This window comes from Tursiops truncatus, chromosome 15, assembly GCF_011762595.2.
Source record: "Tursiops truncatus isolate mTurTru1 chromosome 15, mTurTru1.mat.Y, whole genome shotgun sequence".
NCBI classification, from domain to species: Eukaryota; Metazoa; Chordata; class Mammalia; order Artiodactyla; family Delphinidae; genus Tursiops; species Tursiops truncatus.
Genome location: NC_047048.1, coordinates 30,729,049 through 30,751,865, shown reverse-complemented (window position 1 = coordinate 30,751,865; position 22,817 = coordinate 30,729,049). Strand labels below are relative to the sequence as shown.

The 22,817-nt window shown below is 50.1% G+C and overlaps 1 protein-coding gene and 1 long non-coding RNA gene across 7 annotated transcripts; one reads left to right on the top strand and one right to left on the bottom strand.

The window, feature by feature from the left end:
* The first annotated feature begins 31 nt into the window (after positions 1–31).
* On the top strand, positions 32–21,399 carry PMM2 (phosphomannomutase 2). 6 transcript variants are annotated; one of them, XR_004522276.2, is made up of 9 exons: positions 32–187; positions 5,014–5,125; positions 6,959–7,035; positions 7,717–7,808; positions 10,445–10,544; positions 10,655–10,730; positions 12,014–12,129; positions 18,186–18,373; positions 19,916–21,399. XR_004522276.2 is itself a non-coding variant. In XM_033841044.2 (8 exons), the coding sequence occupies exons 1-8, from the start codon at positions 122–124 to the stop codon at positions 20,015–20,017; spliced, it is 741 nt and encodes a 246-aa protein (XP_033696935.1). In that variant the 5' UTR covers positions 32–121; the 3' UTR covers positions 20,018–21,399. The 6 variants fall into 6 exon arrangements, 3 of the variants coding, with proteins under 3 accessions (XP_033696935.1, XP_033696937.1, XP_033696936.1); XR_004522275.2 differs by having other exon boundaries at positions 19,663–21,399; XR_012326126.1 differs by having other exon boundaries at positions 18,186–19,794.
* Positions 17,387–22,799, bottom strand: LOC117308310 (uncharacterized). Its single transcript, XR_004522277.2, has 2 exons — positions 21,907–22,799; positions 17,387–21,614 (listed from the first exon to the last, which is right to left on the bottom strand). It is a non-coding gene; the product is annotated as an uncharacterized lncRNA (long non-coding RNA).
* Positions 22,800–22,817: the final 18 nt, after the last annotated feature.

Sequence of the window (22,817 nt, the reverse complement as noted above, 5' to 3'; positions counted from 1 at the left end):
ATTATGGGAGTGGATTCTCCTCCTCCCGGCGTGCCCTGCGGCAGGGGGGCTGGTCCCGGAAGTTCCGAGACGGATTCCAGGTGCCAGTGAATCCTGTAAGGTACGCGTGGAAACTGGGGTCATGGCGGCGCACGGCCCAGCGCTCTGCCTCTTCGACGTGGACGGGACCCTGACGGCCCCGCGGCAGGTAAGCGGCGTCCGGCGGGCTGGCGGCAGCCAGTGCAGAGCCCCCTGCTGCTCCCAGACGGGGCTAAGGACCGCCTATCTCCCCTGAAGGGACCGAACTCTACTCTGGGTTCCTGGAGGAATGAGATGGAAGCTCCCACCAGCTAGAAGAGATGAGACAGGCCGGAAAACTCTAGAGAGCAAGAAACTTGTGTTGGGTTGGAAAACGCAGTTCTGGACTCTCACCTCCAGCCCCGGATTTGAACCCCAGCTCTGCCCCTTAACCAGCTTGTGTGCCCTTCTCAGACCTATGACGTATGGTCTCTGCCTGTAGCCTGATGTGAAAGACACAGGTTTCCAGGTCAAACGGACCTGGTAGAGTCTCAGCTTTACCTCCTGACAACTGTGTGACCTTGAGCAAAGTCATTTAACCTCAGAGCTTCAGCATCTATGGCATTAAGTGGGGATATGACCTGTTGCATGTGGTGTTTGTGGGTGTCGAATGAAATATATAAGTTCATGAAAGTATCTTGCATACGGTAGACTGGGTTCAATAATATTAAGTTAATATCAGCGACCGCCACCACTCCCTTCTCCAGCCCTGCAGTGGAGTGGGGTGATGGAGGAGACCTAGATTGCTGCAGGCTGCCTGCTGAGAACCTCCTTGGACTCCTAGAAACTTCTCATTTCCAGATTTTGTTGCCGTAGGCACGGATATGTTTCAGTTAAGATTAACATTTGTGGTCTTTGCCCACTCTGACCTCCCCCTTGCACAGATTAGTCACTGAACACCAGCCATTTGAACTTGAGACTTGGCCCAAGTAGCCTCACTGTCTTCAAGTTCTAGCTCTACCCTGCTTAGTTTGGGCCAGGTGAAAGCAGTGGTATGTGTGCTCCAGAATTCACAACGAATGTCTGTGACCTTAGCTGTCCCTATCATTTTACCTTTCTGAGCCACAGGTGCTATGTATCTAGTGATGATGCTCAATTGCAAGTTCTCCAGAGGCCCTTTTTGATTCTGAGGTTCAGTGATCCATGCACACCTGTAGGTTGTTAATTAGCGCCTAGTGGTCTGGAGCCAATGTCAGCAATTCATTGTTTGTAAAAGGCCAGATAGCAAATACGTTTGTGTTTGCCGACCATATGGTCTGTAGTAACTACTCGACTTTAATGCAAAAGCAACCATAGACCTTATGTAGACATAGCATAGCTGTGTTCCAGTAAAACTGCTCTCAATTTGGCCCATTGGCTGTAATGGCCTTGGATTTACATTCCAAGCCTTTTTACACAGTATCATTAGACCCTTTTAACCTTTCTCCCTCTTTCATCCCTGGTAGGATAGTTGTTATTTCCATTTTAAATAAGGAAACAGACTCAGTGGAACCATGACTTTGATTTCACACAAGAGATCTGGTACAAGTCTCTGGGCCTCAGGGCATCGTTATTTGCTAAGTTTGCCATTTTCTGCTACTGCTCCAAGGTGGAGGCTGTTGTGTTACTAGGTGTGTCATTCAGGAATTGCTTCTGATTCCCAGAAGGTACCAGGATATATAAGCATAAAGTATGAGATAGCAGCGAGACCAGGCAACCCGCAGTGTTCTCCCTTAAAACATTTGAAACGTGATATTCTTTGGCGAATGTAAGTAAATTTTTACACTCAAAAAAAAATCTAATTGTAAAGAGAATTGTTTCAGGGCTTCCCTGGTGGCACAGTGGTTAAGAATCTGCCTGCCAGTGCAGGGGACATGGGTTCGAGCCCTGGTCCAGGAAGTTCCCACATGCCACGGAGCAACTAAGCCCGTGCGCCACAGTTGCTGAGCCCGCGTGCCGCAACTACCGAAGCCAGTGCGCCTAGAGCCCGTGCTCCGCAACAAGAGAAGCCACCGCAATGAGAAGCCCGCGCACCGCAATGAAGAGTAGCCCCGCTCGCCGCAACTAGACAGAGCCTGTGTGCAGCAACAAAGACACAACACAGCTAAAAAAATAAATAAAATAAATTTTAAAAATTAAAAAAAAATAGAATTGTTTCTATGTGCTGGGTGCTCAAGGTTAAAAAATAAAGCTATTTTAAAAATAAAAACTTTTAGCAACAGATTTATTCATTGTACAACCTTTCCGTTCCTCAGTATTCGCATTCTCAAACATTGATAAGCACAAGACAATCCGAAAGCAATCAAATGGGTTATCTTTTCCTGCAGCTGCTGAAATAGTATATGACCTAAACAGGTAAAATCTAATTAGAGTGGAGTCCAGAGCTTTGCACATTTTAGTGTTTTAGTAGAATTTTGCTGTTCTGAGTACTTTCCTAAGAAATGCCATTGCATCTAAAAGCAGTTGAGACTTAGAACTAGGATATAAACCTGGGTGAATTGTTTTCCAACTTCCTATCATGAAAAATTTCAAACGTACAGAATCGCTGGAAAAGTATAGTACCCAAAACATCCATATTCCCACCACTTAAATTCAACAGTGATTGATATTAATTTTCTCTCTTTTTTTAATCTTTTCTGTGCCACTTCCTAAGCTGTAGTCATAATGGTACTTCACCCCTAAATGTTCGCACCTGCAGCTTTTGAGGACAAGGACATATGTCGTAACCAAAGTACTGTCATCATACTTAAGGAAACTATCACCAGTTCCCTAATATTATTTTATACCCTGGTCCAGGGGTCAGCAAACTTTTTTCTGTAAAAAGCCAGATAGTAAATGGTTTGGGCTCGCAGGCCATATGGTCTCTGTCACAGCTACTCACATCTATAGTTGTGGCCACAGACACCTCGGAAATGAATGGATATATGGCTGTGTTCCAGTCACTCTACAAAAACAAGCAGCATGCTGGGTCTGGCCCACAGGCCCTATTTTCTAACTCTTCCTCTACTCCACTCAGTTTTCCTTAATTGTCCCAAAAAAGTCTTTTATAATTTTTTTTTAAAATTTTTCAGAAGGTGAACTTTTAACATTTTTTCACCTTAATTCCAAGCTTTTGGCTCTTTCTCTGTGCTTTATTTTGTCTGGGATGATTTAGAATTCCTTGAAATTATCAGCACAAGAGTTATTTAGAAACATTATGACAATTTGGCTGTGTGGTTATTTTGCTCCAAATCTCTCCTGTGGTGTGGGGTAGTTTAGATGCTCTATTGTGGTCACGAGCAGCTAGGTCTTATTTCCTGTCAAAAAGTATTTGCTGCCATCTGGAAGCAAAAAGGTGTTTCTGACCAATGCAAGTTGCAGAGCACGTCTGATAGCTGGACAGCAATACCATTTAACTCATCAGTGTGCACAAGGGTCAAGAGAAAATAAAGTGTGCCCTTAGGCTTCTGTTTGAAGGTGGAAGTATTGCGTTTGTGTTGCATTTTTAATATTTTGCAGTCATGGGAATCTTCCCCACTTGCATTCTGACGTCGGCTCTGAGTAAAGCAGTTGTGGGGACTCTGGGACCCATTTTCACAATCACTGACTCAGAGGCCACTAGATTTTGTCTATTAGGTCAAAATTCCACCGGAAGATGTAGAAAAGATTGCACTCTGATGTAAGCCCTTCTGTACAATTTTATTAATCATATGCATGTATTACTCTAAAAAAATTTTTTTTAAGAAAAGGATAAGGGCTTCCCTGGTAGCGCAGTGGTTGGGAGTCCGCCTGCCAATGCAGGGGACGTGGGTTCGTGCCCCAGTCCGGGAGGATCCCACGTGCCACGGAGCGGCTGGGCCTGTGAGCCATGGCCGCTGAGCCTGCGCGTCCAGAGCCTGTGCTCCACAGGGGGAGAGGCCACAGCAGTGAGAGGCCCGCGTACCAAAAAAAAAAAGAAAAGGAGAAGATTGAATTCTGGATGTTTTTGTACTGAAGTTGAGTTAAGTGGGGTTTTTGTTTTTAATTTCCGGTAACTTTATTTGTGTAGATATTCCATGTAAGTGTACAATTAAGATTGCTAAAAGTAATGAAATAAAAGTTTAAAAACTTCATTGTGATTTGCTTGAACACAGGGATATCTTTTCATGTCAGTTTAAAATTTCTTTTGAATGGGCACACAGTTTGGAATTTAACTAGCATAAAATTATACCACTGAGACCACTATTTATTTTTTCTTAATATTTATTTATTTATTTTGGCCACACTGGGTCTTAGTTGCCGCATGCGGACTCTTAGTTGCAGCATGCAGGATCCAATTTCCCGACCAGGGATGGAACACAGGCCCCTTGCATTGGGAGCGCAGAGTCTTACCCACTGGACCACCAGGGAAGTCTTGAGACCACTATTTATAGATAGAGCTTTTCTTTCAGGAGAGACTGAAAAATCTAGTGGTCTTACTCTAAGGCTTTTTGTTTGTTTATATAATTATAATAAATCAACTCTCAACTTGCTCTTTAATCTCATTATGTTATTTTGTTTTAATCAACTTAAATCCATAAATGGAGCACAGTGTGGCATTTGAAAGGACTGGGGTAGGTCTACATGCGTTGTGGAAAAATCACAACCTAGTGCTGAGAAAGCAAGTCATTGCACAAGATGTGGAATGAGTCCACTTGTGTTTCAAAAAGCACCTATTTATATATGTGCATATAGACAAGTGTACATATAAATGCACAGAAAAAAGTCTAGAGCAGTACATAACAGCTGTTAATATATTTCTTGTGTGTTTTAAACTAGGTAAAAATAAGTAAAATTTAACAAGTTTTTTTCCGATAAAAAAGTTGATGTCCCAAAAGCACGACTAAATAGTTGGTCTTATCTGTAGACCTAGAAACCCAATTGGCAGTTATAAAAATAAGGGTTATATCACTCTTGGGATTTTAGTCTCCCGATTACTTCGTGACTCTTGACTGTTGTGTTTTTCTTTTTGAAATGCAGAAAATTACCAAAGACATGGATTGCTTTCTACAAAAACTGAGGCAGAAGATCAAAGTTGGAGTCGTAGGCGGGTCGGACTTTGAGAAAGTACAGGAGCAACTGGGAAACGATGGTAAACTCCACATTGCTGGCTACATTTTGGTAAAATGTCAACTTCTCATGAGAACGTTGGGACCTGTTGCCATTTAGTATCACAGGAGCCCCGAGCCCTCATCCCCGTGTGGCAGGCTTCAGGCTTCCTGCTTCCTTGTTTGGGGAAACATTTTCTCTGCCTTTATTTTTCCTCTGTTTTTAGTCCTATTAGTAAATTTCTGGAGTTGCTAGTGGAACAGTTGGTACTCGGATACATGGACAGATTCACCTAGAAAGATGGGTGTCTGTTTCTCGGCCTGCAGTCCTTCCTGTTGGTCCCCATTAACTGCCCTTCTGGCCTCAGTTCGGGCCCCATCTCCTGACGTCCTTCTCACCCAGGTGTTGATGGGTGCTCCGGGTCTTCATGCCTCCCTCTGTTGCCCTATCGCAGTGTTCCCCAGAGTTCCCTAGTCGGGAGGCACCCAGGCTCCTCCCCACCTAGTGAACCAGAATCTCAAGCCCAGGACCCCAGGAAGGTGGAGATGCTTACGTGCCCCTTCACTGGAGATTCTGAAGGGCATGGGTCTGTGGGGCATGGGAATCATACTTTAGCAACTACCCTCAAAGAGAGTCTAGTGCTGTGGGTGCAGCGCTCTGATTATTGGAAACTGTCTGGTTGTGTTTGGCTTGAAGACCAGTGCTATGGATTATTCATCTCCATGGCCCCGGGGCCTCCAGGGTGCCTGGCCTATAAGAAATGGCAGGTAGAGAGAGAGAGATTGAGCATTCTTCTTGGCACTGTTGACGTTTGGGGCCAGTAATTCTCTATGTCCTGTGCACTGTAGGATGTTTAGCAGCATCCCTGGCCTCTGCTCACTTGATGCCAGTAGTGCTGCCACACCCAGTGTGACAACCAAAAATGTCTCCAGACACTGCCAGATGTCCCCAGGGGGCAAAATCACCCCCAGTTGAGAACCGCTGTTCCAGATGTAATACCTTACAGTGAGAATCTGTGTGGGGTGTATTTATTGAACCAGTTACTGAAAGAGGGATCTGTGTAGTCCCTTTAAAGCTCTCTGTTCTGGTTACACTTAATTTTCCTTGTAGGTGCTCTGTTTAGAAACGCTATAAACAACATAATGGGACACATTAAGACCCGGGGATCCTGTTACCTGGTCCCGATTGCCCTTTCTGCCTCTGGTCACGTAATTAACCACAGGCTCAGAGAGGTTTTGTCAGTGTAGCACAGCGTCTTACATTTCAGAGAGTAAGAGTTGAAACTCCAGAATCAAAACAGTAGCGAGCCAGAAGAAAGTGGAAGACCCACCTGTATCAGAATCACCTGAGGAGCTCATTCAGATGGAGATGTGGGAGCCCCACCCAACACATAGTGCCTGGGAATCTGCATTTTGGCAAGCACCTAGAGTTTGAGGCTCCATTAAGATTTATGTGGGTGGTCTTCAAATGTGAATGAATATAAGTATCGCCTGAAGAGCTTTAAAAAACAAAATCTGATTCTTAACCTGGCCTCTGCAGATTCTGATTCAGAAACCTTGGGAGCAGAGCCTGGAATTCTGCAGATTTTCATCACTGCCCCAGTGATGCAGATTCACAGTGGGGTTTGGGAGCCATCGTTGAGGTGCCCACCGAGTCTCCAATCTGCAGCCTAATTGTCATCTTTTAAATTTATAATGAAGAGCCTTCTTAAAAAAGTTTTTAAGGAGCTTTTTTTCTACCCTCCCAATCTGTTAAGATGAGATAGGCTTTCACAGTCATTACTGGAGTTTAGCATTTTTATTGGCGATTAATGTTAATCAAGAAATAGAAACACAGGGTCCAATTCATTGCATTCTCAATTTTGTTTTGTTGGCAGTGGTTGAAAAATATGATTATGTGTTTCCAGAAAATGGCTTGGTAGCATACAAAGATGGGAAACTCTTGTGCAAACAGGTAGGTTTGCAAGTATCCAAACTACTCTGTACTACTAGTGAAATGTTTTCTAAAAAGGTATCTGATACTGAATGCCTCCAGGGAGTTATATCTGGGAGAAGAGTGGTAATGAATCTTCACCCTGTATTGTTTACATTTTGGATATTGAACCATGTGACTAGTACACATTCCAAATTGTTAACTAAATTTTTATAATTGTTTTTCAAGGTTACTTAATCTAATATTTCTATTATGGTAGCAAAGACTAGGGCAAGTTGTCTTGCTGCAAGCATTTCTAAGAGGTACCATGTAGCTCTTATTACCATTAAGATCCTTCTATTCAGACGTAAGAGGAAGCCAAAGTGGAACAAATATATTTTCTATCAGTGTCTGCAGATATTTTAATTGAATAAAAGGCAGCAGCAATAAACTCTTTGGGGCTTCCAGGAAGCACTTGAGAGATAATGAATATAAAAATCTTGAGTAATGAAGCAGAAAATGGTTTTGACTGAGGCCCTTTCTGGTTTGCCTAATGTTTTCAACCAGAGAAAAAGGGAGAAAAGGAGAAAGGCAGTGGGGTGTGTCCCCACCACTGCTTGGTGACCCTCCAGCCACAGAGGCTGAAGACCTGGGTTTGCTGGAAAGCCATTTTGAAAATGCCTCCCACTGTGTCAAGTTAACTCCAGTATTTTCTTTATCTAGAACATTCAAGGTCACCTGGGTGAGGCCCTAATCCAGGATTTAATCAACTACTGTCTGAGCTACATCGCGAAAATTAAACTCCCGAAGAAAAGGTGGGTTTGCTTTTAGCAAAGAAGCACCACTGGAATATGGCTGATGCCGTCTGGTGGGTTGGAGCTAACTCAACTCCAAAGCCAGGTGCTTAGTAAGGGACCACTGGAAACCTTCTGTAAAGCCAGCGGTAGACCAATGATTACATAAATGATGGTGCGTCCACGTGACGGAAGTTGAAAACTATATGCTTTCAAAGGCTATCAGTTAAGGCACATGCCTGTGAAACAGCAGTGTGGGAAAAGCAGCATCAGCCCAGGCCCCAGCTCAGGAGTCTCAAACTGGAGGCCTTCGGGCCAAATCCCGTGCAAAGCCAAGTTCAGTTGGCCCCTGGTGTTCAGTAAAATCTGCAGTAAGTGCTATCATTTAAAAGTCTGATTTCACACATTAAAATACCTGGGTTTCCGGCTTCTGCAGCATCTGAAAACCCGGCAGCTCGATGCTCCCTCCTAGGTGGCAGCAGCCTGGCGGGCAGCGCTGCCCCCCTCCCCATCCCCCAGTCTTTCACGGGCCACTTGTCTCATTTTTCTGGCCTCGGTAGGCATTTGATTCGGGAACGTACCTCTTGTTCTGAATACTGTTATCTCAATTCCCATTTTTAAATAAAAACAACAGTAATGTGCACACATGCCCACAGTTAAAAGATTGGCAGAAAACGGACCATATGCTAATGGTGGTTGTTTCTTGGTAATGAGATTTCAGGTGGTTTCTTTGAAATACTTTTCATCTTCTCGGTTTTCTGCACTTAATGTGTAACACCCTAATGATTAGAGGGTGAAACATTTCTTAAAGGGTGATTGGATTTCAAGACATGCTGGAGTTTCGAGAGTGCTCGAGACCTGTTTCCAGAATTTCCGAAACAGATGCCCCTGCTCGGCACCTCCTCTCGGAGAGCAGGGGCTTCCTTTTTCACATCTGTCCCAGGTAGGGGGATGGATGAGACAGGAGGGACCCGAAGTCCATCTTTCTGGCAGCTGGGAGACGGCCCGTGAGGGTTCCTTATCCTGTGCTGTTGACTTCTACGTATATTAGAAATTCTCCATTGTAGAAAGTGAACATATAACATACCCCAGGTCATTTCAGTCTTTACTTTGGGCTGAGCATTGAGGGAGGATAAAAAAAGGATAAGATACACTCCTGTCCTCCAAAGAAGATATCATCTAGTGAGAGGGCCCAGCGTGCAGAGCTGTGACTCCGAATTAGCCTGAGACACCCGGTGAATTCAGAAGGCAGAGCTGAGTTCCTCCTTGATCGGCGTTTACCCACATTGCTCGTGGGTCTAATGCTATGTCCCACACACGCCAGGCAAGTGTAGTAAGACGTCACATCGTCCAGGTCTTCAGGGGGGAAGTGAATGCTTGATCAACCGCCTTAGTCCTGGTTTTTAGAACAGAAGCCTTTCTACAGTGCATCAGCCTCCCTCCCTGCCTTGGGCATGACCTCTTTTTCTGACAGTTTAGGACCTACAGGCCTAGTATCCCCCCTGGGAATGATCACCAGGGTCCCATACCCCAGTGTAGATGTAGAAGGTATAGGCGACAGGCTGGTCTGTACCGAGTCCAGGACAACCGGGACGGGGTGTTTGAAAAAGTGTCTTAGGTGCACATACGTTGTTGTATCGTTTGCCTCTTTCTCTGCAAGTTGAACACAGCAGGGGAAGGATCCAGTGATGGAGATACCGCTATTTTTACTTTACTTGCTTCCCAGTTTTTTAGATAAACTGGTACTTTTCATTTCCGGAGCCCTTTCAGGGGGCCTCAGAGCAAGTGCCATTAACCCCTTTCTGAGCTCAGAGCAGAGCGGTGCCCAGGGTCCCTGGTAAGTGGCGGCTTTGGCGTGGAATCTGGTCCCAGCCCCACGCCTGGCGTGTGGCCTTGGAGTATTATTACTGAGGCTCACCTGGGGATCCTCAGCAGCTTTTCCTGTGTTGCTTTTCTTGGTAAAAATCAGCATTTCACTAGGTCACTTGCAAAGGTGTCTGGGACATATATTTTCAAATTCCTCAGGGAACTTGAAGAGCTAGCAATCATTTTCATAGCTCTTTGTTAACTATAACATTCTCTGTCAAGAGCAGCACCGTCCAGCAGAAATGTAATATGAGCCACATGTGCCGTTTTTTCCGCTTTCCGTGGCCATGTTTAAAAAAAATAAACAACGGAAAGCAATAGGTGAAATTAATTTTAATATGTTTTATTTAACTGACTATATCCAAACTATAGTCATTTCAAATATAGTCAGTATAAAGCATTGTCAATGATGGTTACACTCCTTTTTCATACGAAATCTGTGAACTCTGATCTCAGGTCAGATCAGCCACAGTTTTCAGGGCTCTCTAGCCACGTGAGGCTCGTGGCCGCCACACGGCCCAGCACAGCACCGCCAAAGGCTGATCACACCCGCCTCTGCCATCGGAATCGCCCCACTTTTTTTTTTTTTGACCACACCTCGGCATGCGGGATCTTAATGCCCCGACCAGGGATCGAACCCATGCCCCCTGCAGTGGAATTGCAGAGTCTTAGCCGCTGGACTGCCAGGGACGTCCCTGGAATTGGCCGGCTTTTTAGCCTGTCTGTCCATCTGTTGTGTTGCTCAAATAAATGATGTATCTCTGGGACCTCCGTCCCCTTTTCCTCCCCAGGGGTACTTTCATCGAATTCCGAAATGGGATGTTGAATGTGTCCCCCGTCGGAAGAAGCTGCAGCCAAGAAGAACGCATTGAGTTCTACGAACTGGATCAGGTGAGTCTTTATGAAATAGCCGGGTGTATGGACGTGTGGTGTGCATCTCTGCGGCCAAGAAAGTGTGCTTCTAATGCAGTGGACTATTGGTATCTTTTTGTTTTCCTCAGAAAGAAAGTATAAGACAGAAATTCGTGGAGGATCTGCGGAGAGAGTTTGCAGGGAAAGGCCTCACGTTTTCCATAGGTATCATGCATTCAAGCGGGCTTCAGGCTCTGGGAGCTGTTTGCTGGGAGGTGGTTGTGGGCCGGTGTGCTCTTGAACTTGGACGGTGACGAGTTTGCAGCTGGGCTGTCCGTGGCAGGAAACTGCCCTCCTGCCTGATCAGCGCTAGCCAGGACTCAGGTTAGGAGATGACTTCCACGCTGCTGGGTTTGGTTCTAAGTCCTCGCCCAGCAGGATTTTTCCTGCCTGCACTTCTCCTAGTCAAAAATAAGATTGCTTAATGAAGAGTGAGAACTTATCCCCACACCTTTGGGCAGAAGACAGCTAGCTCATGGGTGACTGTAGGAGAGAGGTGGGACAGGGCCTCTTAGATCAAGTAGACTGAATGTGTTCTGGAATCCTGTGATGTTCGAATGGCAAGGAACCTTCGAAGTCACTTGGGCTGGTTTTACAAATCAAGAAGCCGAGGCCCAGAAAGGGGAAGTCACTTGTCTAGGTTCACGAAATTTCTGTTCATAGTGACAGGCCAGCATGCGGCCGTTTCCAGTGTCTGATGCAGAGCTCTTCCTGCATCGCTGATGTCTCTGCCTCGCTTTTTGGTGGAATATGCCTGTCAAACGCTTTAAACAGACCGATTTCTGCTGTCAGTGCTGACAAGCCGTACTTACAGCCCTCTCCTTTCACCGGCTCAAATAAGCGTACGCTTGCCAGAAAACTGGAATTGCAGAGGGCCTCTGTAAAAGATGAATGGGTGTCTTGTTAAGTATCCTTGAACTGTGAGATGAGTGTCTTCCCTGACACAGCTCTGAAAGGGTTTTTGTTGCCCAAGAAAGCTGCCTGGCAATCCCCGTCCGTGGGGTTTTCATTTTCCTGCACGACGAGCTGGATGCATCCCGCTCCCAGGCCTCTCCGCCGAGCACACAGTGCAGCTCCAGGGGAGCACGGCTGAAGGAAGCTGTTCGCAGCTCTTTCACCGGCCTGCTTTGGGCTTCGTTTAAGCGCGCTCTGCAGACCGCTCGGGTGCAAAGCCATTGTGGGTCTCACTCTGATGAATCAGCACTGTGTCTCTTTTTTAGACTTTAGATTTTTAGGTTTTAGGTGAAATCATGTTGGAGAAAAAAAAAGTCATGCAAGAATTGATTTCTAGAACCTACCCGTAAAGTATTGTAATTAGCAAACTGAGGTAATAAAAATCAACCTTGGCACTCCAGTTGCCGACAAGGTCAAAGGGCACATTTTCTTTCAGTGACATATCATTAGCCTCCTTTTCACCTTTAGCTTGTGTGTCTCCCTCCCCGCGGCAGGAGGTCAGATCAGCTTTGATGTCTTCCCTGATGGCTGGGACAAGAGGTATTGCCTGGGACATGTGGAAAAGGACGGCTATGAGACCATTTATTTCTTTGGTGACAAAACCATGCCAGTAAGTATAGAAGTGTTTTTGCTGTTTCGTTGTTCAATTTGGGTTTGAAGAGGGGGAAAGCGGACAGACGGGCTTTTCTGCCCCCAGCCACACTTCACCTGGCAGCCCAGCTCAAACTGAGTAATAGCTTCTGTCCTATGAGAGGGGGGTGAGGGAGCCCCCTCTTCTCTGCGCGCAGACACCCGACACCTCTGAAGGCAAGGATGGAGCCTTTCAGTTTGACTTTGAGTTAAGTGTCACCCACCTCGAGCGCCTTCCGGAATGAGACCCAGTGCTGTCATCAGATCCTCTTTGTGTTTCAAAGCCCTTGCTGTTTTTGTTTCATGTTTCCGCTGTGTTTTTTCCCCAGGGGTGTTCCTTTAGGTTGGGCACTAGGAGTCCTAAATGGTAGGAGGACCAAGAGTCTCGTGAGTCTGGAATTCAGGAGAGATGAGAGGTGGGGGGTCAGGCCTGGGCATCACACACTGAGGGGCAGGAGGCTGTCCCGGGGGGGCTGTCGGAAATCCCAAGTCCGGGACCAAATCTAAACTGGGGACTGATGGGAATTCCCTGGCGGTCCAGTGGTTAGGACTCGGCGCTTTCACTGCCAAGGGCACAGGTTCAGTCCCTGGTCGGGGAACTAAGATACCTCAAGCTTCTCAGCACGGCCAAAATAATAAAATAAACTGGGGACTGAGAGCAGAGCCAGGTGTTGAGAGGCCAGCAGGAGGAATTTCCCCAGAGCCACCGAGGTAGCAGGCGAGGCTCTCCTTAGGACAGGTGGGTCCCCAAGGGGCTGGATGGAGGGGCTTTGTCGCCATCGAGGCCCAGAGGAGGCTCAGCCCCCAATGGTCACTGCCCAGCCCGGGGCCGCCTCCCTTTACCTTCCTCTTGCACCCCCGTGCCTCTCTGCTTCCCTCTCACGGGCCACCCGGTGGTGGTAGCTACCTTGCCATCAGGCTCCTGTCTCAGGCTTTGTGGCTGTACTGCAGCAGCAGAAAGGCTGCATGGATGGAGTTTTTAATCCCTCCAACCCCCGGTCCACCCAAAATGCGTGCTGTTTTGCTAAGGTTTCTCCTATGTGGACCTGCCTTTTTCAGTAAGATCTCAACGTGCTAGTCTTCCAGCGTGAAAGGGACTTCTGGATAGTATAGTCTCATGTCCTGCTTTCCAAATTATAAAACTGGGGGAATTCCCTGGCCGTCCAGTGGTCAGGACTCCACGCTTCCGCTGCAGGGGGCCACAGGTTCAATCCCTGGTTGAGGAACTAGGATCCCACGAGCCGCCCTCGCCGGTCCCCCGCCTTCCCCCCCATCCTCCCGGCTTTGGGCTGATTCCTGCAGGCTGAGAAGACAGCTCTTCAGAGGGGCTGAGGCAGGTTGTTCTGTGATGATGAAGCCTCAGCTGGGACTTTGCAGGATGGAATGCAGTTCTTGAGATAATTAGAAAACAACATCTTCGGGGAATTCTTCATTTGGAAATTAGAGAGTTTTCTGTTTAACCACTGCATTACCACACGTCAGTTTTTGTTTTTTTTTAATCTTACCTACTTTTAAAAAATGGATACTATTGAAGGGAGGTTCCCCCCCATTCTTAATTAATAGGTATTCATTGTAGAAAATTAGAAAAAGCATGAAGAAGAAAGGAAAAGACACTTGTAAATCACAGCTGACATGCCTCTCAGCCTCTTTGCAATGTATATGACCCCAAATGTGGGACACGGTGTGTTCACTGGTTTCTGCTTTTGTTCTCTTAACTATATTTCGTTCCCCCCACGTCGGGGAATGTTCTTTGAAAACAAGCCTTTAATGGCCGTATAACATTCTAGCATTTGGGCGCAGCTTATTTACCCATTTCCCTGGCAGAGGCCCTTTGGGTTTGTGGCTCTTCGTTGTCTTCACGAGCACTGGAGTAAACGCTCTCGCATCATTCTTTGACCTCCTCTCTGATCTTTTTTATCAGTGGTTTCCTGGAGATGGGAGTTAGCAGTCCAGCCATCTAAATCTTTTAACAACCTGAGGCCCTGAGCAATCCAAATACTTGCTTTAAGTTTCTTTTCGTATTCAGTGATAGATATTTAGAAAGCTGTTTTCTTTCTTTGCGCCAAGGCAAAATGTTTTTGCCGGCTCCCAGGGAGACAGCACCTGAGCTAAGCGCTGTCAGTAAAAAGCCCTTTCCCTGCCAAGCTCAGCAGGCTTAGACGCCTGCCCGGCAGCTCAGCCGGAGCCTGATGTTGCACCGAGTCCCCCGTGTCTTCCCCAGCCCCTGCCCCGAGCACCTCCAGAGAGCAGAGGGAAGAGGGAAGGGGCTGGCCCTGGCTCTCCTGGAAACTCCCTCATCCGTCCCGGCAGCCACAACAGGCAGCTTACAGGCCCTGGGCCCGGCCTTTGGTGGGAGTAGCGGGTGGGGGCGGGGGGGGGGGGGCTTGGTTTGCTGCGGGGAGGGAGATGGCCAGCGCCTGGGGAGATGCACCCAGGCTGCTCGGCCTGGCTCTCCAGGGGGCTTGCGCCTGCCAGCTCAGCCCCAGCCTTGCCGAATTCCCAGGCAACAGTGCCTCTGCTTGTTTAATGCTTCTTGTAAAAAACATCTGGACTTGAAGTCGGGGCGACGTGAAAACCCACTGGAACACTTGGTGAGCATTACCCACTGATGGGTGTGACTCCGCAGTTCCACTTTGGTTAATTCGGCTCTCAGTTCACTCCTACGTGTGTAGAAAGGGCTACAGAGAGGGGCACGCCAGAAACAACCCCACCCTTCGCAGGAGATGGAGAAATAAACGGGGGTCCAGCCACACAGCGGAATGCCAGGTAGCATAAGCACAGCTGGTGTGGAGCAGTGCTGGTAAGAGGCTCCATTTCTGTGTAAACACAGAGAAATCATCTCTCTTCGTGTCTGCTTGTAAGTGCACACGGGGGGTCTGAAAGGGTACCCCCAAAATTACAGAGTTACCGTGGGGGTGGGACGAGGATGGGAGAGACTTACCGCTGTGACAAGACCCTGTTTTTAAATTTTTGAGCTGCATGAAGGTGCTGTCTATTGAAAAATAAAACTTAAAAATGTCAAATTGAAAAGAGGAAGGGAACGAAGCTTTTCAGGTTCTTCCTAAGCGCCACCCCTGAGCAGGACACTTCCACTCTGCCACCAGCCGGGGGAGGCGGGGAATGCGGGGGCCCCGCAGAGGGCCAGCTGCTCGCTGAGTGCTGTCTGGAAGCCCATGCCCTTTTTATTCTCCTCTCTCACTTCCAAAACACTAAGACTGCTCATCCTTTACAGTCAGCATGAGGTGGTAGGCTTGGAAACCGAGAGCACCCAAGTCGGCCCCCCAAAAGCCCGGCGCGGTGACCACACGTGAGTCTGTCTAAGCCTCAGTGCCCCGGGCCGTCCAGGGGGTTGTGGGTCCGCTTCCAAAGGACCGAACAAAGTGAGAGGTCTTAGAGGGAAGGGAGTTGGGGATGTGCCTCTTTCCCAGCGGCGGGCCTGCCTGGCCTGCATCCAGAGGCCCCTGCTTTTAAGGAAGTTGTGATAAGGCTCACCTAGTACTGAGGTTGCTCTGTGAGATTGGGGGCCTGCGGGATGGTGACAGGTTGCCCTTGTGAGTGGTACCCAGCGACCCTTGAGATTCTGTTAGGCCTTTGGCCGGGGCCTGGGCTTCCTCGGCGAGCCTGGCATCTCCCGGCATCTCCTGGCATCTCCAGGGCTCCCAAGGCTCCTTAGGGCTAACAAAAGTGCAGAATGTGTCCTTGGGACAGACCTACCTGACTGTTTGTTTCTGTGGCAGAATCTGAGACCCAGGTCTTGTGTGGCTGGTGGCAGGCTTAGGTTAGCATGGTGAGGGGGTCGCTCGTTCCTGGAGGGACCCAGGGCAAATCGCCACTCCTTGTGGTCTGAGCCTCCTGGAGGAGGATGGACCAGATTAGAGGTTCTCAACCCTGCTGAGAACCCTGGGCCCCCTGCGGGAGGACAGGAAGCCAGATGCTGTGCAGGGGAACCATGGGTCCCATGTGTCCACTGGGGGCCTGCCTTCCTTCCGGACCCCAGAATTGGTGGCCTCGTTGGTCCAGAGAACAGGACGGTGGACCAGCCCCACCCCAAGGCAGGAGCATCCCTCACCCCAACGCTCCTGCTCAGGGAGACCCAGGCTTAAGGCCCCCAGGGCTCACTGGTGTCCACAGCATCAGCATCTCCCCGATGTGCTCCCGTGCCAGGGCCCCTCACGCATCTCTGAACCCCGTTTTACGGATGAGGGGAGCTGTGCCAGAGCCATCGCCAGACCCTAAGGGGCAGTCACCCGGGGGCGTCAGCCCCACCCCTAGCCTGGTCATCACTAGATTCTGAGCTGCTGGTCCTCAGCCCTGGAGGCACATTGGAGTCACCTGATCGCTTTCAAAACCTCATGACCCTGGGGCCAGGCTGTTTTTGACCATAGCTGTTTACTTCTTTCTAGGAAAAAAATCAGCACAGTTATCTAAGGGCATTCATTTTTAAACGTGAAAGTTGTTTGAGGTTGTTTTCATCCACAGCTAATTCTGACACACTGGGAGAGCAGCGCACACCGCAGTCATCAGGTCCCCAGCCTCCTGTGTAAGCCCTGGGCACCCAGCTCTCCTGTGGCCAGAGACACCCAGGCACGGGAGCTCTTAGTGCATCCTGGGCCTTTGGCCCCCATGTCTCTTGTTCTTTCCCAGTTTTATTGATGTATTTTTAAAGCTCCTGCAGTGACTGTCACTTGCAGCCAGGGGAGAACCCCTGCTCTGGGATCTTTGAAGGCTGAGCCTTTGTCTTGGTGGCCTTTGTACCCATAATGGATAGAAATTGGCTAAGTGCTTATTGAACTACCCGAGGTAAACGTCCATGTGCAGCTAGAGAGCTTGCCTGTGCCGCGGGCAGGTATCCACACAGCAGAGACCCCCTGGGAGTTGTGTCTGGAGCAGGGCACGCAGCCGGCGGCGGCCGGGACACTGATGCAAGAAGATCAGCATGCACTGCGACCCTCCTCCTGCTGCGACCCTCCTCCCGTCGGCCCAGACCTTGGCCTTGTAGGGATTAAACAATGGGCAGCCTGCGCTGATCCGGGGCCTCTACTTTGGGCCTGCCAGGTACACCTTAACGGAAACATGATCACTTACTCATCCCTTCGCCTCTTCCCTCCCTCCGTCTTCTCCCAGGAAACAGGAGCTTTGTTTTGGAGCTTGTGGGTGGCTGAGCCTGCCCAGCAGGAATCCAGTAACCTTTGGTGCACATGCAAATCCAGTTTTGAAGTTTCCTGTTCACTGTAGCCTTATTTTTCTAGTGGGTGGCACTCACTAGCTTGGTGGTTTGGTTCTGCTTCTCCCGACCTCACTCCGAGTCTGGTTTGCAAGGTCTGTGCAGCCCCAGGAGGGAGCCCGCCCGCTCTGAGCCCAGTTGCCCTGCGGGAGATGTGGGCAGTGCGGGCAGTGCAGCTTTGCTGCCCTCTGAGAGCAGCGGGCCCCACCGGGCTGCAGGAGGTTTCTCCTTCCCGGGTGATCGGAATCTCTGGACCTGGCTTTGGTACGAGTCAGTGGCTTACAAGGCAGCAGGGCTCAGCCTCCTTCCACGGACAGCTCCCCGCCGTCGCCACCAGCAGGCCCTCTGTCAGGTGAGGCATCTGTTGGGCACCTGGGACACCCTCTCCAGGTTGGGGCAGGCGTGGCATCTGTAAGCCTGCTGCTCCAGAGGTCCTGCTCCCCAGAGAGTGGCTTCTGTCTGCCTTGCACCCTGGCTGGGGGCTGGAGCCTCCTGACTCTCCTCTGCTTCCGCTTTTGAGTCCTCATCCCCCATCCATTCTCCAGAAAGTTCCTCTTGTGAAGTGAACCTGATGGTGTGAAGCCTGGCTCCTGGCTTTCTGGAGGCTTCACATAAAATCCCAAGTCCTCATCTCGACCTGCGAGGCCTCACGGCCCGGCCCCTCCCCGGCAGGCTCTAGCCCAGCAGGCTCTAGCCCGGCTGGCAGCCTTTCCCGGATGGGCGGTCACAGGGCTTGTCCCTTCTCTTCCTTCAGGCCTCTGCTCAAAGGCGTCTCCCCTGTCACCCTGGTCCCCTCCCCTTATTCTTTGCAGATGCCGGCAAAGCATCCACAGAGCTGTTTATGTCCATCTTAAATGTAAGCTTGGAAGGCGACCCTTAGGTGGACGTCATTTGTTTGCCACTGTATCTCCAGCTTCTGAGACCATGCCTGGAGGGTAGTGAGCGCTGCACAGGGTTTGTTGGGTTAATCCGTGAAGACTAACCCCTCCCTCCAGGGTCGGTGAGTGACACTGGAGTGAAAGTGTCCCCAGGTGGGTGCTGGGTTTTTCTGAATAGAGCAGGAGTTCTTGCTTGCTTGGTTAGGTGCTTTGTGCTGGTTTCCCCACACCAGGCCATTCCTAAGAGAAATCTTTTTTTTGTCGTAAGAATTGTCTTCACGTGTACTTGTTCAGGAGATGCTGGCCATGAACTGGGGGCCAGCTGAATGACCAGAGCCCCTTCACAGGACATAAATTCGTGAGGCCCGCGCAAGGCTTGGCAGGCTTCTGGGAAAGAACATTCCCCAGTGTGGCTCCAAGGTCATGGCCTCCCAACATGGCTCCACCCAGCGCGCCTCAGCCCCAGGCAGTAGCCCCTCATGAGGTCTATGAACTTCACCTTCTCCTAGGGAAGCCGTCTGCTTGGGGGTGGGTGGTTCTTACAAAGATGAGAGCAGCCATAATTCCAGGTGTCCGTTGTTTAAAAGGATGTCATTTTCATACAGAATCGTTTTCTCCATACTGGCTTCGTGCGCTGTGTTTTATGAAAAAATCCATTTTCGCTGCAGTGATTTTCATCACATTATAAACTAATTGATTTTTTTTTCAAGATTTTGCGTTAGACTGCTTATCCAATGTTATGAGGAAAAGATAGCTAAGCAGGGGCTTTCCTGCAGGGCTGTGGGTTGTGGAAGCAGCATTCCCCTGAGATGGGCGGGACTGGGGAAGGGGGTGCAGCACAGACTAGGTGATCCACAGTCACAGGACCCCCTGCACCCAGCATGCCTGGCCCCTTCCAGACCGGGCCTCAACTCCTAGGGGCTCACCAGGGGGAAGGAAGCATGAAAACACTAGGAAGCGGTGCTAGCTGCGCGCTGGGGCTGCCCCAGGATTGCGCGTCCACCAGTGGCCTCGGTGCTTTGGGCGAAGTGCCGCCACGATCCCCACTTCACAGATGGGGAGCTGCCCACATACCCCCCTCACCGGTGCTAGACCAGGATCTGAGCCCAGGCCACCAGGCTCAGACTCCAGCCACATGGGCCTATTTAAACTTCAGTGAATCAGACTCAGTCCCTCTGTCACAGGCCTCACGTGTGGCCTCTGTCAGCTCAGAGGTGGACCGTGTCCATCGTCACAGAAAGTCTCAAGGGCAGTGCTGCTCTGCACTGTCTGCCCTCCTACAGTTCCCCATGACCTGTTAGGAAAGTTTGGATGCAGTTAAAACAAATTGATGGGGTGAGAATTCTGCTTTCTTGATAGAAAAATAAGCCTTAGACAGATCTTCATGGGAACATCGTGATTTCTTTCACAGGCATAATTGCATGTTCCAAAGCTAAACTGCAGTTCAAGGGAAGGTGAAAAACCCTTTTTTGGTACGACAGTACCCTTGCTGTTCCTCTCCTGGGGGCTAAGAAAAGGTGCCTGAAGAGATGCTCCCCACCCGGTAAAATCGCAGGGTCCTCATTTCTGGTCCTATTTCTCTGGTGGCCCCAGGCCCCTGGGTGGCAACAGCCTTGGCCCAGGAGGAGCCAAGTGGCGCCTGCATCTGCGCCGTGTCTTCTCAGGGCGGGAACGACCACGAGATCTTCACAGACCCGAGGACGGTGGGCTACACCGTGACGGCGCCCGAGGACACACGCAGGATCTGTGAGCAGCTCTTCTGCTGACCATCCCTCTCCCCGCGGGAGGGGCGTCCCGCCACGCCCACCCCCAGCCCACTGTACGGTTGTCACTCGGGTCCTCACTCAGCAGGGAGATGGCCCTCCGCCTCCAGTGCTAGAAGCAGCCAGAAGGGAGAAGAAAAGGCTTGTCAAGAATGGTTCAAAGGACTGTCTCCAACAGAGGGTTTTGTCCCCACCCCGAGTCTCAGGACCCCCAGCCCTGCCCTGATACGTGCGATCACAGTACACCTGGGGTTTTTTTGTTTTTAAACTTTCCCATCATTCTAGAATGATACAGGAAGAACGAGTGTGCCTGGACCCTCCCTCTTTCCTCATGGGTCTTGTGGAAAATATAACAGATATTCACATTGGGACCCTCTGCATCAGTACCAGGAGGGGGGCTTTGGTGATGAGAAAGAAAGGACAAGATGTTTACAATGATCTGACCCTGGGACATGGTTAAAAACACTTCCAGAAATGAAGCTCCCCCGTGAGAGTGCTGGTCGAGTGACCACTGACCCCAGGGACTTTGCACCTAGCTGGCCCAGGAAGCAGGGGTAGCTCTGTATCCACTACACTTTGAAGAGCCCGCTGGTTTCCTAGCCATTGGGACAGAGGCAGTGGAACCAACAACCCCGCCGAGAACTGGCACATGGCCCTCCCGGGACGCAGCTCCCGAGCCCAGGCCTAGAGACTAACTGAGGCGGTCACACTTCGCCCAAAGAACCTCCTCCTGCTGTCCCCAGGGCCTGTTTGCCCTAGTTCGTCAGGGATCGGGAGAGCCTGAACTAACAGATCAGGAGCTGTACCATTTCTCTGCCGGATGTTTGAATAAGCCCATCCACCCAGGCCCTCGGAGCTGCCGTGGTCGGGTCTGTAACCCTCACTCCTCCCTCCCGCCTTCTGCAAGTTCCTTGTATAACTGGAAGGCAGCGCAGAGCCTCGTCCACAACACAGAACACGGAAGAGAGCTTTCCAAGAAAACGGTTGCTGTGTCACTTTTGAGCATCTTCCTCCACAGACCAGTGCCGGGGCCAGCGTCAGTCCAGGCATGGCCTCTGCTGGGGACTTGCAGACCTGAATCTGAAGTGGGGATTACAGAGGTGCTCTGAGCAGCCCACCTTTCTGCCCCCACCAGGTACCTTCATCACAGAGGAACCTGGTTCCCCCCAACCCTCCCCCAGCCTGGCTTGTCTCAGCTCAGGATCAGCGCCAGGCTGCGAGGTCAGCCCCCTCACCTGCCCAGGGCCACACACTGGGGTGACGGTTCTCACTGGTTCCCAGGACTGTGCCCTCCTGTGGCATCCTTCCTGGCTGAATTTTACACAATACTGTAATGATCTTTCCAAATGAAGAGTAGCAAATTAAAGTGATTTTATTGTTTCCTATTTTTCTTTCTGATTACTGTTTTCTCCTCGAGTTAAGTGAGTTGGTATCTTCTCAGATTCTGGGGGAAGAGCTCAGCCCTCTTGGACCTGAGGGGCCACTCGTTGCGACGCTGACATTCCCACGATGTTGGGGGTTGCACTTTCCAACTGGCATCGACCCACCCTCCAGGCTTTTCTGCCCACTGGGTAAGGATCCAGTATTCCGTAGAAGTTTCCTTATATATCAAAACGAGACAACTGAGTCTTACTCAGACTTGTCCCAACTTTCATGAGGTGAAGGGTGCACTGTTTCTCCGCCCTGCACACGGCTGCCCTGGGTAGGTACCCCGAGGCCATCAGGCTGGGCCCCCTACCCTACACTGCCACAATTCCCTCAACCTGCCTCCCCACCTCCAACGATTTCAGACTTTGCGCCATCCTTCCCCTGCTGCGGTGGTCTTATCCCGGTCCAAGCTCCCCGGCCATGTATCCCACCTCTTCTCTCTTGAGGTATTCCCCAGCACCCACCTTGCTCCCCGAGGGCCTCCGCAGCTGGGCTCCGTGGTGGGGACATCAGGTAATAGTAGGTAAGTAACGTGCAGGCAGCAGCGGCTGATGCCTTACACATGCTCACAAAGCAGCAGCTTCTGTCGTTGGCAGGTAAGAGCCGGCTGCCAGGATTCAGATCCTGGTTCAGCTGCTGCTGACTGGCTGTGTGATGGAGGACGAGTTCACCCCAGCCTCAGTTTGCTCATCTGTCGAATGGGGTTATAGTCTCTACCACACGTGTAACTTAACCGCGTTAACTTCAGTGAAGCACTTAGAACAGTGTGAGCTATCGCTAACTTAATCATCCCCAGAAACCCCGTAAGACGGGACTGTCAACCCTGCTTGACACACGAGGATAAGTCATTCCCTCAGCCTTCTGCCGTTCCAGGACGGTAGACAACATCACAAGAAATGTAAACATGGTAGCTAAATGCTGAGCAAGAGGGAAGCAAAGAGGTTGCCCCAGGTCAGCGTGGGGCTGTTAAGAAAGCTTCCTCCTCCCCTTCCCCACCCCCTGCCCCCACCCCCTGCACTGCAGAAGCTGACCAGGTATTTAGCCCCGGGCTCTAGGGCTTAAGAAGCCTCAAGGGAAAGACCACTAGCAGCTACTGGCCGCTGGAAGGCCCATATAAAGAAAGCTCAGTGAGGAGCCTGAACTCGATCCCGAGGGAGGGGCCGGGGGAGGCCCATCTGTGTGACGAGGGTAGGTCTGTCTAGCTTCCGGGCAGGGAGTGACTGGAGGGCCAGCACGAAACAAGTTTGGCAAACATTTGGGTGAGGCGAAGGTGGCCTAGGTGGCCCTGAATCACTTCCTGAGGGCTGCTTCCCTCTCCTGCCCAGACAGGGCCAACTTGGCCAGGCCTCCAGGCTCCCTTCCACATCTGCCCACC

Coding starts and splice junctions, on each gene's coding strand:
- PMM2 (XM_033841044.2), top strand. CDS start 122: ATGGCGGCGCACGGCCCAGCGCTCTGCCTCTTCGACGTGGACGGGACC. Junction 5,126..6,958: donor GGAGCAACTGGGAAACGATG/GTAAACTCCACA, acceptor TTTTGTTGGCAG/TGGTTGAAAAATATGATTAT. Junction 12,130..19,915: donor TTGGTGACAAAACCATGCCA/GTAAGTATAGAA, acceptor GTGTCTTCTCAG/GGCGGGAACGACCACGAGAT.